The 17,003-nt window shown below is 60.9% G+C and overlaps 2 protein-coding genes across 2 annotated transcripts; both read left to right on the forward strand.

Annotated features, from left to right (window-relative positions):
• Positions 1-3,818: 3,818 nt before the first annotated feature.
• DUSP26 (dual specificity phosphatase 26 (putative)) lies at positions 3,819-8,611 on the forward strand. Its single transcript, XM_017831944.1, is given in 6 exon segments — positions 3,819-3,851; positions 3,854-3,898; positions 3,901-3,941; positions 6,167-6,439; positions 7,097-7,305; positions 7,879-8,611. Coding segments are annotated over 6 exon segments (786 nt in total). The 5' UTR covers positions 3,819-3,833; the 3' UTR covers positions 8,079-8,611.
• Positions 8,612-10,109: 1,498 nt separating this feature from the next.
• On the forward strand, positions 10,110-16,513 carry RNF122 (ring finger protein 122). Its single transcript, XM_017831946.1, has 6 exons — positions 10,110-10,183; positions 14,185-14,341; positions 15,078-15,123; positions 15,350-15,391; positions 15,960-16,042; positions 16,113-16,513. The coding sequence occupies exons 1-6, from the start codon at positions 10,159-10,161 to the stop codon at positions 16,225-16,227; spliced, it is 468 nt and encodes a 155-aa protein (XP_017687435.1). The 5' UTR covers positions 10,110-10,158; the 3' UTR covers positions 16,228-16,513.
• Positions 16,514-17,003: the final 490 nt, after the last annotated feature.

The raw sequence follows: 17,003 nt of genomic DNA on the forward strand, positions 1-17,003 counted from the left end.
TTTCTGGTTGTTTGTTTGGGGTTTTTTTTCAGCTGTTTTTCTTCCTTTGATTTTTTTTTTCTTTTTCTTTTTTAACGTCCTTGCTCTGTAGCAACTTCAAGGTATCCCGGGCTGCTCCTGACCTGAACAAGGCAGAGCACGACAGGAAAAATGCATCCAGGAGCAGGTCGGAGTAAGTGCCCATAAACACCGAGAGTCTGCAGCAAAGCAGCTGCCTCCCTCCCTCCCTCCCTCCCCCTGCACGGGCCCGCACAAATTGAGGCTCTGCGGGTTTTACAGCTGTCAGACAATGAGCCCGGTGCCGGCTATTTCCTCCTGCTTTTCCTTTCTTTTAATGGAAAACAGCTCAGCGCTGCCAGGGCTCAAGTGGCCCCTCCAGCAGCGAATCGATGGAGCCCCGGCTCTGCTCCGGGGCTGGGCTGGGCTGGGCACAGAGGGCTTGTGTTGCTGCTCATCCTCCCTGCCAAGGCTCCCCAGCCCTCCAGCACGATTCTTACAGGCAGGCAGATGTTTATTTTTGGTCTGGGAGGGGATTGAAGAGCACAAAACTGCCCCAGAGGTGCTGGGGGTGACCAGGATGGGGAGGGTGGGCTGCACATGGGGAGAAGCCCCTGGCAGGGTGGGCCCCTTGAGCTTTGGGATTTCTGCCCATGCTCAAGCAGAGCAAAAGAAATCCTTATCCCTGACCTAAGTGCAGGCAAGTGAAGAGTGAAGATTAGTCTTTATTACATCACTGCTTTGATAAAGGCTGGATCCCACCCTGGGCTGAGTGACCACTCAACCTCAGCCTTTGGGATAAATCCCCTGTGACACACTCTGAGGCAGAGAACCCACCTCTGCAGTGCTTCATCCTCGCTGCAGTCACGGCACAGCCTGTGGCACAGGGAGCTGCAAAGCCCTGGCACAGGCTGCCCAGGGCAGTGGTGGAGTCACCACCCCTGGAAGTGCTCAAAAAACGCGTGATTGTGGCACCTGGGGACGTGGTTTAATGGTGAACGTGATGGTGGGTTCGTGGTTGGACTCAATGATCTCAGACATCTCTTCCAACCTTAATGGTTCTGCGATTTTCCTCCCCAGGCTGTTGGGTTTTGCCCCTCAGCTGAGCCCAAAATCCCTCCCGGGCACTTCCAGTAAATCCCATTTGTGGCTGGAATCATGGAATTGTTACGGCTGAAAAGACCTCTGCAGAGGAACAGCACATGCTGGGTGGAACATGGAACATCTCCTCTTTCTGTTTAGGACTGGGGGCAACAAAGTCTGGCTCCTGTGCCTTCCAGGGGGCTTTGGACACGCAGCATCCAGGGAAGGGGTTGATCCCTGCTCTTTAATCTGGGCTCTGAAGCCCGCGGTGGATTTGGATGCACGGGGAGCAGAACCGGGGAACGGCAGCTCTGGAACTCTCCAAAGCCTCCCTTTATTTCCCTGGGCTGAGTTTTCCGCGCCTGACAGTGCTCAGAGGTGATTTATGTATAACCAGAGCAGCCTCCAGTGGTTGGATCCGCGAACTTTTCCAGCCGCCCTTGGTCGCGGCTCACGGGGCGGGTTTTGCAGACCCCAAGCCCAGCCTAGGAGGGGCGGGGAGGGCGAGCCGGGAGCAGGGGGCTCCAGCAGGGATGTGGGGATCCTCTGCCAGTGCTGTCCCACCACATCCAGCCCTCCGGGTGCCCGGGAGGGGCGGGGAAGGCAGATCCCACTGCTCTGGGCTCCCACATCGCCTGTCCCTGCCCAGGAGCGGATGGTCCTGCTGGGTTTGTGGGCTCAGGGGCGGTGCAGGGACCCAGCTCGCAGGGACAGGAGGGTGCAGGATCCCTCGGAGTGCTGTCCTGCAGCTGGAGCTTCCCAGGGGGAGCAGCTCGGAGAGAATCCCTGCCAGGAAAGGGGAGGTTTGGGGGGTCTGGCTTTTAAATTCCCTCCCCGTGCCTTGGCCACGGGTTCTCGGAGCGGTTCTTGCTTCCCAGGGCAAAGCAGGGGAGGGACAGGGCTGTGCCCTGGGGGTGCTGGGAGGAGGTGGGAAGCTGAGGAGGATGTGTGTGAAGGTCACAGCAAATCCCGAGGGGGATTTGTGCCTCCCTGAGCCTCTGGAGCAGCTCCAGGCCCGGAGAGAGCCTCGTGTCCCCCGGGACAGGAGCTTCAGGAGCAACACTGGGAGCTGATAAATCCTGCCAGGGAGCTGATAAATCCTGCCAGGGAGCAAGGGGCAGCTCGGGCTGGGCTCCAGCTCTGATTTTATGGAAAACAAGGAGAGGAGGTGAGGCAGAGAGGTCTGCTCTGCGTCTGAGAAAAGAGGCAAAGAGGTCTGCTCTGTGTCTAAGGAACTTCCCTTATCAAAAGGCAGATTGGTGACACTTTTCCTCGATGCAGCTGCCCAGGCATTTCAAAGCCTCTGAAATTTCATTATCTAAGGAGCCGTCTCTGGCTTTGTTGGGGACTTCTGGCTGCTTTACAAAGCAATTCCAGCATTATTATTGGAACAAAAACATAACAACTACTAATCCTCTGCTTAAATGACCAGTGAGTTCCCCGCAGGCAGCGCTCTGCCAAAACATTTATCCACCTAATTTTATTTCATGTAGTTTCTTTAAATTCAGATTTAACCTTTTGTGATGGGGGTGGGAGGCACTTCTGTTCAGAAGCACATTGTACAGTCACCTGGGAATGTAATTCCCTGGTGCAGGGGAGGGAGAGGGCTGCTGCTTGTCCACATTAAAAGGTGTCTTACAGAGCTGTGAAAGGACAAGTTTCCTTTCAGGTCACTCAGTGCCTGTTTTTTGAAGGAGTGTGGCCAGGCAGAAGGGAAAAGCTCAACCTCTCTGCAGGTAAGTGGAGTCAAACCCCTTTTTCCAGGGGGCAGGACAGGCTTTCCCCAAGCTGGCAGCATCGCCCAGCCACGAGACACCGTTGGCTCAGCCAGGACCTCCTTGCTCATCCTTGGAGCTCCCGAGGCTGTATCCTGGGAAAAACACAACCTCAGCTGCAAACAAACCGGGAGACTTTCCCTGCTTCCAATCGAACAGGACTGGGGGAGAGGGTGCCAGAAATCTCGAAACGTGTCATTTGGCCTGGGACGGCTTCTTTCGGCTCTCCCTCGCCTCGTTTTTCCCACCACACTCCCACTTTCTGATTTGAGTCAAACTTTTCTCTGGAAAGCCGGTGCTTCAAAGGGGAGAAGGGAGCGTATCCCGCCTGGGAAATGTTTAGCTGAAATATCGCACCACTTGTGAAATGAACGGCGTCGTTTAGGAGCTGTCAAAACAAAACCCTTCCATCTTCCCAGTTTCCTCTTTCTTTTTTTTATTTTTTTTTCCTCCCCCACCGTGGGGAGAAAAAAAAAAAATAAAAAAAAATTCCCTGCCTTTGACATGAATTTGTAAATACTTTGTTCCCTGTCCACAAATGAGATGATCCTTAAGGTCCCTTCCAGCCTGAACCACTCCACGATTCTATTTTCTATCACCATATAAACCCTCTCCCCCCTCCTCCCCAAGGTTTATGTATTCCTTGCAAATGAATAAAATATAAAATATCACCAAGCCCTGGCCGTGCAAAGGGACTCTGGCTGAGGGGGGTTAGGGTTAGAGGGTGAGGTCAGCTGTGTAAAACAGCTGAGGATTCACCCCCTCGAGATTCCCGGCGTGGGGAATCATGGCTCGGGCAGCACTTTCTCAGCTCGCCCTTCTTCCCTGTTGCTGTGCAGGAGGAGGAGGAGGAGGAGGAGGAGGCAGAGCAGGGCTGGCAGGAGGGTTGGGATGTGCTGCTGCCATGGGCTCCTGCTCCATCCATGCACAGCGTGAGATAAACAAAGCTGCCTCTGGCCATGTCATGCCTTAAAATAGATGTTCATACATCAGCCTCTCTCTCCAGCGGCGGCGGCAGCGGCGAGACATGGCCGACTGGAGCTGAGCCTGCCCCCGCTCCCAGAAGGAATCCCAGCCCTCGCCAAGGTAGGGTGAGGGGTGGGCGTCCCCTCCCCGCCGGGGCTGTGTGTCTGTCTGTCTGGCTGGCTGGCTGGCTGGCAGGGAGCTGGGTGCCCAGGGTGAGCCCCCTCCCTGCCAGCCTGGCACGGGGGGTCTGGAGCTGCCACGGGGGGAGCGGGGAGTGACCCCTCTTTGCAGAGGGGGTACATCCCGTGCCTGGGGGGGTTTGGGTGCCCTGAGTGCTGGGGGAGCTGCTCCCAGCCCCGGGATGTGGGGCAGCGTCCCTGTGACCCCTCGGGGGGCTGGCGTGGGGCTGTGCAGGGGGTGGGATGCTGGAGGCAGCTTTGGCCCAGGAAAGGTGTGGATTGCTGGTTTTCCAGCTGTGGCAGGAAGAGGGGCTGCAGCTCCTCCAGTTCCAGCCTTCCTGCGTGATTCAGTCGCTTTTCCAGACCCCCCTGCTGCTTGTCTCTCAGTGCTGGTGACATGTGGCTGTGCTGCAGCCAAGGTCACCCAAGGTTTGAGGGCCCTGCCCGGTGCCTTTCCCCGGGTGGGCTTTGCCAAGTCTGAATTCCCGGCGTGGAGGAGCCCAAACGTGCTCAGAGCAGGGTGAGATCTGTGCTGGGGGCCAGGGATGGGCAGTTTGGGCAGGGCTGACCTGCCCTGCACAGCTCCCCGGGGTCTGAAGTGCCCCCCTGGAATGGGGAGTGGGGAGGGAGACATCCATGAGCCTCCTCCTCCCAGCTCCCCCGTGTCCTTGCAATGCTTTTCTCCTCACGTTGCCAAGGAATGGCTGGAGGCTCCTTCCTTCTGCTCCGCTGGCTGGTGCCTCGGGCAGCACGTCCCTCACGGGCTCTGCCCCAGCCTGGGCAGCCCAAGGTCGCTGTGTCCCCCTCTCCAGTCCCAGGGACAACTGGCCGGGGCTGGGCTGGGCTGGGGGGTGGGAGGGGAGGCTCTTTGGGCACCTCCCAGGGTGGGAGCGATGGGAGAAAGGGAATTGATTCCCGTGGGAGGAACGGTCAGCCGGGCAGCAGCAAAAAAAGGCCCCTCTGACCACATCTGGCCCAGGGACCGTGACCTCCCAGGGGAGGATTCCTGCAGATGTGTGACAAACATCCCAACGATCCAAGGGCCTGGGAGCAGAGCTGTAGTGTCCTAGAGGAGCTGCTGTGTAAATGGAGCCCTCTCATCCCCTGGAGTTAACTCTTCCCACCCCAGCCCAGCCCTGGCTGTGGGGGTGCAGCAGCAGCACTGCTGTGCAGGGAGGGGTTAATCCTGCCTCTCCCTCCCCGGAGGGCTCTGCAGGAGCCTGGGTCCTGGCCAGGCTGCCTGGTGCCATATGGAATCCTCCACCTGTCTGGGGCTTTCTCCTCCCCAGCCCTGGTGTTTTGCCCAGACCTGGCTGCCTTTCCTCGCCTCTCGAGCGCAGGTTTGGCAGCACCAGCCCCGGGCTGGCGCTGCCCCAGGGCCCAGGAGGAAGGTGGTCCTGTGCAGAGCATCTCCTGCCAACGTGGCCTCAGCCCAAAGTCGTGGGGCTGGAGCAAAAGCTCAGCCTGTGCAGGCTCAGCAGTCTGGCTGCCTCGCCAGCCCTGGCAGCACCAACTTCTTCCCAGCAGTTTTCCTTCTTGGAAGGGCTGCAGGGGATGCTCGGCTCACCCTGGGAAGCAGTGGGGGGCTGACCTGACATGGGGAGGGTGAGAACTGGCTGCTTTGGGCCAGTATTTCTACAAAAGGGACCGAGTGAGAGGTCCCCAATTAGAACACCACAGAATCCCAGGATCACTGGGGTTGGAAGAGCCCTCCTAGACCATCGAGTCCCCCCTGTGCCCCATCCCCACCTCGTCCCCCAGCCCAGAGCACTAAGTGCCACGGCCAGGCCTTCCCTGGGCACCTCCAGGGCTGGACACTCCAAACCTGCCTGGGCAGTTCCAATGTTTAACCAACCCTTTCCAGGGAGAAATTCCTCCTGATGTCCAACCTGACCCTCCCCTGGCACAGCTTGAGGCCGTTCCCTCTCCTCCTGTCCCTTGTTCCCTGGCAGCTCCCCCCTCCTGTCAGGGGGTTGCAGAGCCAGAAGGTCCCCCCTGAGCCTCCTTTTCTCCAGGCTGAGCCCCCCCCAGCTCCCTCAGCTGCTCCTGCTGCTCCAGCCCCTTCCCAGCTCCGTTCCCTCCCCTGGACACGCTCCAGCCCCTCAGTGTCTCCCTGGCACCGAGGGGCCACTTCTCCTCACAGCATCTCCCCTGCTTCCCTGGCAGGACCGTGGGTGGCAGCGGCAGCAGAAGTGACCTGCGGGCCCCCGTGCGGCCTCCTCGCCCCCACAGGTATGCCGGGTGGGTCTCGGCAGCTCCCATGGCCTTCCTGTCCAGGTTCTACAGGGCCAGCAGCAGGTCCCCGAGCCGGGCCCCGCGGGAGGAGCGCGGGGGACACCCCATCCTCAGCGTCTTCGAGCTGGAGAGGCTCCTGTACACGGGCAAGACGGCCTGTAACCACGCTGATGAGGTGTGGCCAGGACTCTACCTGGGAGACCAGTATGTAATGGGAACGGGATGGGGACCGGGGGGGTCAGGGCTGCTTTGGGGAAATCTTGGGAGGGGGAAAGTTGGGAAAAGGAGGGTGAGGAGGATGCGGTGGGTGTGGAACACCAGGAGAAAGGAAGGAGGACTTGGAAGTCCTTCCCAGCAGGGCTGTGAAGAGTTCACAGGATCACAGAATAGGCTGAGCTGGAAGGGACCCCCAAGGAGCATCCAGTCCAACTCCTCACCCTGCACAGGCCCATCCCCAAGGGTCACTCCCTGTGCCCCAGAGGATCAGCCAAACCCTCCTGGAGCTCTGGCAGCCTTGGGGCTGTGCCCACTGCCCTGGGGAGCCTGGGCAGTGCCCAACCAGCCTCTGGGGGAAGAACCTTTTGCTGAGATCCAACCTGAGCCTGCCCTGACACAGCTCCAGCCATTCCCTGGGGTCCTGTCCTGGGAGTTCAGTGCCTGCCCCTCTTCTTCCCCTCCCCAAGAAGCTGTATCCTGCTGCTGTGGTGGGGTGTGTGTGGGGTCAGGGACTTAAAACTCGAGAATCTGCAGGACCTGGTTGTTTTCCTCCATGCCCACCTCGCTCGGGCGGGAATGCTGGCACGGGACAGCCTTTGGGAACTCGTGAGGGGTCTGAGCCGTGCCCTGTCCCCCCCCCTGCAGGGATATAGCCTCCAACCGGCGGGAGCTGGCCCAGCTGCGCATCACCCACGTGCTCAACGCCTCCCACAGCAAGTGGAGGGGGGGGGCCGAGTACTACGAGGGCACCGGGATCCGCTACCTGGGCATCGAGGCCCACGACTCGCCCTCCTTCGACATGAGCCCCTACTTCTACCCCGCCGCCGACTTCATCCACCAGGCCCTGAATGAAGGTCCGTGGGAGGGGTTCTGTGGGGCAGTGGGGAGCAGCGGTGGGAAGGGAGGCAAGGGGGAGGCTGGGTTGACACCCCGTTGGCTCAGCAGCCTGGGAAACAGTGGGGTTTGTGGGGTGGTGCCTCCTGCACGGAGGGAACAGGGCGGGTGGGTGACCCTGGGGTCAGCTCGTGGTGCTGGTGACGCCAGGGCGGTGGGTTTGACCCCACTGAAGAGCTGGGCTCCATGATCCCTGGGGCTCCCTCCCAACCCAGAACATCGTGGGGCTCTGTAAGAGCACTGCCCCGCCGGGTCACAGCCCCAGCCCGTGCTCCCAGCCGTGGCTGAGCCTGTTCAGCCTGGTTTGGTTTGGCCTGGTTTGGTTCAGTCTGGTTTGGTTCAGCCTGCTTTGGTTCAGTCTGGTTTGAGACACCACAACAGGCTGATGCCCTTTGCCACCCCACAACTGGGGCCCTACACCCGGGTGCTGTTCACCTGAGCCCCCCCAGCTCCGGGTGCTCCGTGGGCCCCCGGGCAGGGTCTCGGGTGGGATCCATGTCGTGCCGTGACCCAGCCCCCGTGTTTGCCCCCAGGGAGGATCCTCGTGCACTGCGCTGTCGGGGTGAGCAGGTCGGCCACCTTGGTCCTCGCCTACCTCATGATCCGCCACCACATGCCCCTCGTAGAAGCCATAAAGACGGTCAAGGACCACCGTGGCATCATCCCCAACCGCGGCTTCCTGCGCCAGCTGGTGGCCCTGGACAATGCCCTGAGGCTGAAGAGGAGCTCCTGAAGGAGGAGGAGGAGGAGGAGGGGGGTGTGTGTGCTGTGGTGGGAGCAGTGCCCACCCCGTGCCCAGACCAGGCTCTCTCTCCCCACGGCGCAGTCGCTTGGCAGCTCGTGGGTCACCTCAGCCCAGGGGGTGCCCAGCCCTGCCAGCCATTCCCAGTGGTCCGGCACAGCCCCTCCACCTGCAATCCTGCCACCCAGGCAGGTCTGACCAGAGCCTCCCTCCCAGCCTGCTCGCTCCAAGATGCCTCCGGAGGGACTCGGCCCCACCTCACAGGTCACTCCATCCCCGTGGGCTCCAGGAGGCCTCCGAGGCCTCGTTCTCCCTCCTGGCAGATGCGTTTGCCGAGCCAGTCCCGTCCCTCCCTCGCAGGACACCGAAGCTCTGTGTCCCCTGTCGTGTCCCCCCGTGTGCTCTCGGTGTGTGTAGCCTCGTGAACCAGGCCTGGTGTGTGGGCTCAGCCTCCCGTCCCAGTGTTTGGGTGCTCTCCATGCCTCGTGTCAACCCGTGAAAATAAAGCCAGTGCTGAGGAAAAATCCGGCCCCCCCTTTGCTTTGGGACAGCTCCGGCTGGGACCTGTCAGGGGAGTGGGTGGCAGAGCATCGCCCCGAGCACTCGGGGCTGGGCTGGATCTGATTTCCCCCAGATCCTCAGTGCAGGGGTCAAACCTGAGCCCCCACAGCGCTGGGCATCCCCACTCCTTCCTCTGCAGCAGCGGGGACAGAGGGGGGCTCCTGGTGGGCAGCAGAGCTGGGCTGGCACTCACAGGGGCTCCATCCAGCCCCGAGCTCCAGCCAGGCCTGCAACAAACCCCTTCCCCCAGTGCTGGGCCGAGCCCAGGAGGGTGACCAAGGCCAGGAGCGGGTGTCTGTGTGGCAGGGGCGGCCCCAGGGTGCCCCACACGCTCCCAGCACTCATTGTCCTCCCGCTCTTATTATAGCTCCATTCTTCCCGCGCTTCCGGAGGGCGCCCGGAGCAGCGCCGGCTGTGCTGGGATCCTGTAAACACGGAGGGACAGGAGCCCCGTGGTCACCAGCCACCTGCAGGGGCCACAGCTCGGAGGGAGATGCCGATCATAAAGTCCTTTAGGTTGGAAAAGACCTCTGAGATCAAGTCCAGCCATCCCCCAGCACTGCCAAGGCCACCACTAAACCCACGTCCCCACACGCCACATCTCTCTGTTAAATCCCTCCAGGGATGGGCGTCCACCACTGCCCTGGGCAGCTGTGCCAGGGCTGGACAACCTTTTCCATGGATATCCAGCCTATCCCATCCCGAACCTGAGACTGAGAGCCTCCAGGAGCCCGGTGCCCTGTCTGGGGGGGTCCCCCAAAGGGCTGGTCCGTGCCCGAGGATGGGCTGGGCACCAGCCAGGTGGCATTTGGGGCAGGTAATCCCCACCTGGATCACGTGTGGGAGGGCGGGATCTGTTTCCTGGGACACTCGCCATGGGATGCTCAGGGCGGGGACATCCCGGGATGCTCAGGGACACCCATGGGATGGGCTGGGACACCCGTGAGATGCTCAGGGCTGGGACATCCGTGGGATGCACAGGGCAGGGACACACCAGGATGCTCAGGGACACCCATGGGATGTGCAGGGACCCGTGGGATGGGCTGGGACACCCCGGGATGCTCAGGGTCACCCATGGGATGCTCAGGGACACCCGTGGGATGGGCTGGGACACCCGTGAGATGCTCAGGGCTGGGACATCCGTGGGATGCACAGGGCAGGGACACACCAGGATGCTCAGGGACACCCATGGGATGTGCAGGGACCCGTGGGATGGGCTGGGACACCCCGGGATGCTCAGGGTCACCCATGGGATGCTCAGGGACACCCATGGGATGCTCAGGGCTGGGACACCCGTGGGATGCTCAGGGCTGGGACCCCCGTGTGTGTGTCCGGTGCCCCGGGGACACCCCGCCCGTGCCATCCCCGGGTCCCGGCGCTGCCGGCGCGGCGGGGGCGGTCCGGGGGCGGCTCCGGGGGGGCTGCCGGGGCCGGGGCGGGGTTTTGCGGGCACGGCCGCTCCCGGCCATGGCCCGGCCGAGCCTCCCCGGCCCCGCGGAGCGGCTGCCGGATGCCTCCGTTCCAGTGGTGCCACGGTGAGAGCGGGGGCGATGGGGAGGGTCGGGGATGGGGGCGATGGGGAGGGGGAGCCTCTCCCCTCCCTCCTGCCCGGGAAGGGAGGGATGCGGGCTGTGGATCGGGGGCAGCGGGGCATCCCCGGCGGGGATGGGCGCACGGACCCCGCTCCGAGGGCTCCCGGGGTCCCGGTGCCACCGTCCTGCTCCCGGAGCGGCGAGTCCTGCCCGGTTCCCAGGGATAAAGCCGGCGGCGAAATGGATTCGCCACTTTTTCGCTGGTTGCACCGACGAAAAAAAAGAAAAAAAAAAAGCCCCAACCAAAAAACCCCCAACCCCCTGTTTCGTGTGTCCGCAAAAGTGGAATAAACTTATTTTTAGCCCTCCCTCCCCCCTCAGCGGCTCCTCACGCTCCGTGTCGGCCGTAAGAAGTTCTCAGGAACGCGGAGCTGAGTCTGCACATGTGAGGGAGGGTTTTGGTTTGAACGAGAAGTGGTTTGTTTTTTACGGCTGAAGTAGCTGAGAAGCCGCGCCGGGAATTCCACCATCAAAGCCCTGCCCGAGCAACAAAAGGCCCGGGCTGTTTTAATTGACGAAAAGGGTTACAGCCTTTGAAGCTTAAAAATGGGATGCACCCGGTGGCTTCCTGCCCTGTAACACATCCCTGGTGGGCTCGTGGGGGACGAGGGGTCCCACGGGGAGTTCCCCGGCACATGTGGGTGTCAGGAAATGCTCCCAGCTCGGCTCTGTGTCGAAAGGAACACCCTGAATAAGAGGGGCTTTGCTTCCAGAGCCTCTGGGGAGCACCAGGGACAGAGCCCACCCTTGTTCAGGGGCCGGGGCGTGGGTTGAGGGCACCCAGCTCGGGCACTTTGGCAGATATTCAGTAAATCAGCAGGGCCCAGTGCTGTCCAGGACCTTTACAGAGCTGGGGCTGTCGGTGGGAAGAAGAAGTCTGAGATCCACTAAGAAATCACATTTTCAGCCTAAATAGGTTTATTGAAATCATCCCCACGGCCTGAGGGCTGAACTGCTGCCTCTGCACCTCAGCTCCTCCTCTGCACCACAGCTGCTCCTCCTGTTGCTCACCTGTGGTTCAGGACTGCACAGTGCAGGGGACATCGTTTGGAGGGGAGCTGGTTGTCCCCCCCCAGAGAACTGCTTGGCTTAGGGGCAGCTTTTGCAGGAAACCCCATCCAGCAAAAATTATATGGAAGCTGCATTCAATTTTCTGATGCAAAGCCCCACAGCCTTTGTGTGGGAGGAGAAAGAATGGTTTTATTTAATGACCTGCTGAGTTTTCCATTTGTTTCATTGAACAAGAATCGGGGTGAGGGAGAAGCCCCTGCTCAGCAAAAACCCTGAGCCTGCGCAGCCTGGGTGGAAACTTGTGTCTGTCCTGACTTGAAATGCTCCAAAATGTGGCGTCTGAGGGGCCAAAGCTTTGGCAGTTTGGGTGAGAAATACTTTGCTGGCAGAACAAAGCACCTTCCTGAGCATCCTTTGTGCGGGAGGAGAGTCCAGAAAGTCCCCAGGTGTCTGTGGGGACATGTCAGCTGATCCCTCTTTTCTCATATTTTTTTTTCCAACTAAACCACTGCTCCAGTCTTTGGGAGTTCTGGTTCTGGGAGACTTGAGCTGGTGACATGGGTTTGGTGCTCATCAGCTCTTAATTTCATGTCATCTGAGCCCGGATTTGATCCATTTCTGTTGAGCTAAAAACAGGGACACCTTTGTCGGGTGAAGGGGTTTGTGATAATCAAAACCACCCAGGCACCTCCCAGGCTCTGCTGGAGGGGAGGGGAGGGATGGGGGGAAAAGGATGGGAGGGCCTTGCTTTTTGGGGATGCTGAGCTCAGCAGCTCCAGGGCTCGTCCTGGCAGGACCATCCCATGAAGGCACTTCCCTGGGGCCACTTTTTGGCCTCACAGCCCGGAGCTCATGAATTCCTGGATGGCCCTGCTGAGCTGGTGAGTCCACAATTAGCTGTGTTGTGGCTGGCAGGGACTTGTCAGCTCCTCTCTGCTTCCCTCACCCCGGGGCTGCTCCAGCAGCTCGTGTTCCACCTCAGGCTTCCCCTGCTGACTGTTTGGCTGCCCCTCTCCCAGCACCCAGGGGGCTTTTCCCCGTGGATGTGTCCCTCTGTGGGGATTTCAGGTGTCTTCACGTGGAGCAGAGCTCAGGGAGCAGCTCTGGGGTCAGGGAATGGGATTTCTACCCCATGGGGTGGGAGGGAGGGACGGCCCCGTGCAGAGCAGGGGGGCTGGGGGGGCTGGTTGGGATCGTGTGCTAGGGAGGGTTTGTGTCTCTTGGGGTTCTCCTTCCCATCCCACCTGATGCTTCTCCTGGAAAACCTGCAGGATGCACATCCCAGGTTTCCCCACTCTCTGGGGAGCTGATTCTCCTCCTGCTATCCCTGACAGGAGCTTTCCCATCCCAATTCTCCTCCTGCTCTCCCAGACGAGCTCTTTCCCATCCCAATTCTCCTCCTGCTATCCCTGACAGGGGCTTTCCCATCCCAATTCTCCTCCTGCTCTCCCAGACAAGGGCTTTCCTATCCCAATTCTCCTCCTGCCATTCCAGACAAGGGCTTTTCCAGCTCATCACAGGTGGCCACCAGCAGGTCCAGGCCATGCCCTGCTGGCTGTCAGCCCCTCTCCCCTCTCCAAACTCTACCTGTGGCACCCTTTCTGTCCCCACTCCTGTGGCACAGAGGCTGGTGCTCCTCAGCAGCTCCTGGGAATGGCCTGGAAGGCCCATGGGAAGGGTTATTGTTTCACTGTGGCCCGTTATTGTTACCACGACCCACCTCCCTCTGCCCAGCCTGGCTTCCTCCATCCACCCCTGTCCCTCCTCCAGGTGCACCAGCATTACCTCATGTCCTTGCTCAGTGGGTTTGTGTTTTTCCCAGAGCTGTATATGCTTTGCTTTGCTTTGCTTTGGGTGGAATTTTTTTTTTTTTTTTGGGGGGGAGCATTTCTCAAATCATTTCCAGCAAGGAAACGGCAAAAAATAATGAAACCTTTCCTATTGTCTTTTCCTGCACCTGGTGGTCTCGGGAGCAGGAGGCCAGGAGAGAGGGGGACCCAGCAAGCAAATCCTCCCTTTCCAGCCCTGGGCACGAGGTGGATGATGGATTGTCTGCATTCTGGGGCAGGAAAACCCCCTTTCCTACAGTGCAGGCTCCCCTCTGGTGCTGCTCCAGTGGCACGGTGGAGGAGGTTTTTGAGGAGGAGGAGGGTGCTGAGAGGGAGGAAGGGGCTGGGGGAGCTGCTCTGTGGGGCACAGAGGGGGCTCCTCTCCTTCTAAAGTCCTGTCTGGGTGAGAGCTGAGGAGAAATCAGAGCTCCAGCTCTCGGGAGAGCACAGTCTGAGACGTATTCAGGGCTTGGGGTCTCTGTGCCTGTTCCCCTCAGTTCAGTGGGACCCTCCCACTGTCACCAGCCCTGTGTGACACCCACGTGTCCCCTGTGGTGTCCTGGGCATCAGGGTGGGACTGGCACCCGTGGTTTTGCTGGGAAAGGGGGTTGGATCAGCGTCCCCAGCACCGAGGACAAACCAGCTCTTGCTTCTGCTGCTCCCACAGCACAGTGACAGACACCAACTGTTCTTGTTTTTCAAGCTGGGGTGGTTTTTTTTCGCTCTGTCCTTCCCTAAATCCCTTTCCAGCCTCCATGTGTTCCTCTGGAGAGGAAAGCACGGGGCCTCCTGGTCTCCCAGCTGCCTGTGTTGTGCCTGGGGTACATTTGTGCTGCTGGAGGAGGGTTTGGTGGCTGTGGAAATGCAGCTGCTGGTGCCTCACTGAGCTGCTCTGAGGGGCTGCTGCTCTTCCAGGGGAGATGTCACAGATTTCACAGGATCACAGCTCGCGGGACGATGTCCTGGCGTTGGTTTCTGCCCACTTTGCAAACTCCAGAGGGGACAGAGCCAGCCCAGGCTCTCCCTGCTCTCACAGCACATCATCTTCACCTCCTTTCCCCCTTTTTTCCACCCTCAACACTGACTTTTCTGCTCTCCCCCAAGGGTGCTCCTGCAGCCTGGGGCTGGTTTACCCCAGTAAACCCTGCACGATGCCGCCCCTCACCTTCCAGGACCTGCCCCTCAACATCTACATGGTCATTTTCGGCACCGGCATCTTCATCTTCGTGCTCAGCCTCATCTTCTGCTGCTACTTCATCAGGTGAGCCGGGGGGCTGTGCCAGGGGGTGGATGGGCAGCCCTGGGGCACCCCCGGCCCTTCCCTTGTCCTGTCCCAGAACACGGGGACAAGCCCCCGCTGGAATCATGGTCCCCGCAGCTCCCGGAGCAGGGCAGGAAGCGCAGGAAGGGGCTCTTGTTTTCCAGGGGACCGCAGGAGGGACACATTGTGTCGGGCAGGGAGAGGGAGGATGTGCCTTTACATCGCTCCCTCTTCGGGGAGGGCTATTTTTAACCCCAAAGCCGGGGCAGCTGCTGGTGTTCCCGGCTGGCTCAGTCCTGCCCGTGTCCCCTGCGTCCCCCAGAAGTTTTTGGGGCTGCGGAAGCGCGTTTTGGTGCCTCACTGGGAGTAGAAGCCCCGCTGCAAACTGCCCCTTCCTCCCCGTTCCCGCTGGGTTTCTGTGCCAGCCGGTTTTCCCGACCCAAGGTCACGGCAGGGCCGGGAGCTGCCGGCTGGAAATCCAGCACTTCCTGCACCGTGAACGACTTCCCAAGGCAAACAATCGGGGCTGCCAGCCCTTGGCATCCCGTTCCTGCCCCGCGGGAGCAGCTCGGGCTGGCCCTGCCCGCTGCCCAAAGGCAGCCCTGGAGCTGCTGATCCCCAAATCCCGGTCGGGAAGGGCGTGCTCCCCTGATTCCCTGTGCCCCTGGAATGTTCCTGGCCGCGCTGTTCGCACGTGGCCGTGACGCTCACGGTGCCTTTCTCTCCCCCTCTGCAGCAAACTGCGGCACCAGGCGCAGAGCGAGCGCTTCGGGTACAAGGAGGTAACACCCAGGGCTGCCCCTGGGCGGGTTTGGGGTGGGCAGGAGGGGACATGGCAGGGCCCGAGGCTGCTCGTCCCAGGAGGGCACCTTCCAAAGGGGTGGGATGGGACAGCCTGCCCAGAAACACCCCCGGGCTCACCCTGCCCCTGCCCGGCCCCGTTCAGCCCCTGCCGGGGCAGGATCCTCCTTCCCGGTGTTCGACCCTCTCCCTCCTGTTCTCCCTCAGGTGGTTTTGAAGGGCGATGCCCGGAGGCTGAACGTGCACGGGGTGAGCGGGGCCGCCTCTGGCTCGGGATGGATTTGGGGTTCACAGGGATAACACTGAGGACGCTTCCCATCTGCTCCAGGGGGGGCTGAGGGGGGCTCAGGAGCAGATGGGGAGGGTGGGACAGGGATGTGATGTGGGGATGTGCTGGGACTGGGATGGGATGGGATATTTGGGGGATGTGATGTGTGGATGTGCTGGGACTGGGATGGGATGTTTGGGATGTGATGTGGGGATGTGGTGGGATTGGGATGGGATGGGATGTTTGGGGGATGTGATGTGTGGATGTGCTGGGACTGGGATAGGATGGGATGTTTGGGGATGTGATGTGTGGATGTGCTGGGACTGGGATGGGATGTTTGGGATGTGATGTGAGGATGTGCTGGGACTGGGATGGGATGGGATGTTTGGGATGTGATGTGTGGATGTGCCGGCACCACAAGGCTGGGGACTGGGAGGAAATCCCCCTCCCCGGAGGCGGTTTGGGAACTGGGCCGAGCTCCCAGCTGGAAATGCCCGGGATTTCCCCAGCCGTTCACACCCGCCCTCCCGTCGGTGTCACCTCCCACAGCAGACCTGCGCCGTGTGCCTGGAGGATTTCAGGGCGAAGGAGGAGCTGGGGGTGCTGCCGTGCCAGCACGCCTTCCACAGGAAGTGAGTGGGGGTTCGGGAAAGGGGGGAATTCCCCGCCAGGGCTGGAATTCCACCGTGTCCCCGCCCGCAGGTGCCTGGTGAAGTGGCTGGAGGTGCGCTGCGTGTGCCCCATGTGCAACAAGCCCATGGCTGGTCCGGCTCAGCCCCGCGCCGGCATCGGGACCCTCCTGGACGAGCTGGTGTGAGCCAGCCCTGCTCCAGACCGGCCTCATCCCCTGGGATCCATCGTGGGATTGTGGGATCGCAGCTCCACACACGCAGCATTGCCCCCCACCCCGGGGCCACACGGCTCGTCCCGAATCTCCCAGCTGGGGTTTTTAACTGGGGGGTCGTGGCTTTGGTTGGGGTTTTGAGTTGTCCCCCTCGTGCTCCACACGGAGCCGGGGCCTCCCGGGATTCCCTGTGGGGAGCTGAGCCCCCCATGGGGTCGGGGAGGGGGGTGTCGTGTCCTCCCCCCCCACCCCAACTTTGCTGCACAGAGTATTTTTGTACCCGTTCCCCCCTCACACCCTCGGGGGGCGTGGAGGGAATGTACAGTTTTGTGTAAAAAATTATTAAATGGTGATTTCTCAGCCAGCCTGAGCTGTGGGGGCTACGGGGCCGTTCGGGGGGGAGTCAGGGGGGATGCTGAGACCCCCCCCAGGTGCCTCGGGGGCACTTCAGGGGGGCCCAAGAGAGCGCAAGGGGTGGGCCCAGGACCCACAGGACCCACAGGAGCATTTTGGGGGGACCTCAAAAAAGCCCAAGGGGGGATGCTGAGACCCCCCCCAGGTGCTTTGGGGGCACTTCAGGGGGGCCCAAGAGAGCGCAAGGGGTGGGCCCAGGACCCACAGGACCCCCAGGAGCATTTTGGGGGGACCCCAAAAAAGCCCAAGGGGGGATGCTGAGACCCCACCCCAGGTGCCACAGAGGGCATAAGCCCAACCCAAAAGCTGGGCCCCCCTCCCCTGCACCCCCCAGT

Source organism: Lepidothrix coronata, unplaced genomic scaffold, assembly GCF_001604755.1.
Source record: "Lepidothrix coronata isolate B3197 unplaced genomic scaffold, Lepidothrix_coronata-1.0 Scaffold197, whole genome shotgun sequence".
NCBI classification, from domain to species: Eukaryota; Metazoa; Chordata; class Aves; order Passeriformes; family Pipridae; genus Lepidothrix; species Lepidothrix coronata.

Bases quoted from the DNA above. Each gene is read 5' to 3' on its own strand.
- RNF122 (XM_017831946.1), top strand. From the start codon at position 10,159: ATGCCTCCGTTCCAGTGGTGCCACG. The intron at 10,184-14,184 runs GTGAGAGCGGGG...CTCTCCCCCAAG, and splicing joins TCCGTTCCAGTGGTGCCACG to GGTGCTCCTGCAGCCTGGGG. The intron at 16,043-16,112 runs GTGAGTGGGGGT...CCCCGCCCGCAG, and splicing joins CAGCACGCCTTCCACAGGAA to GTGCCTGGTGAAGTGGCTGG.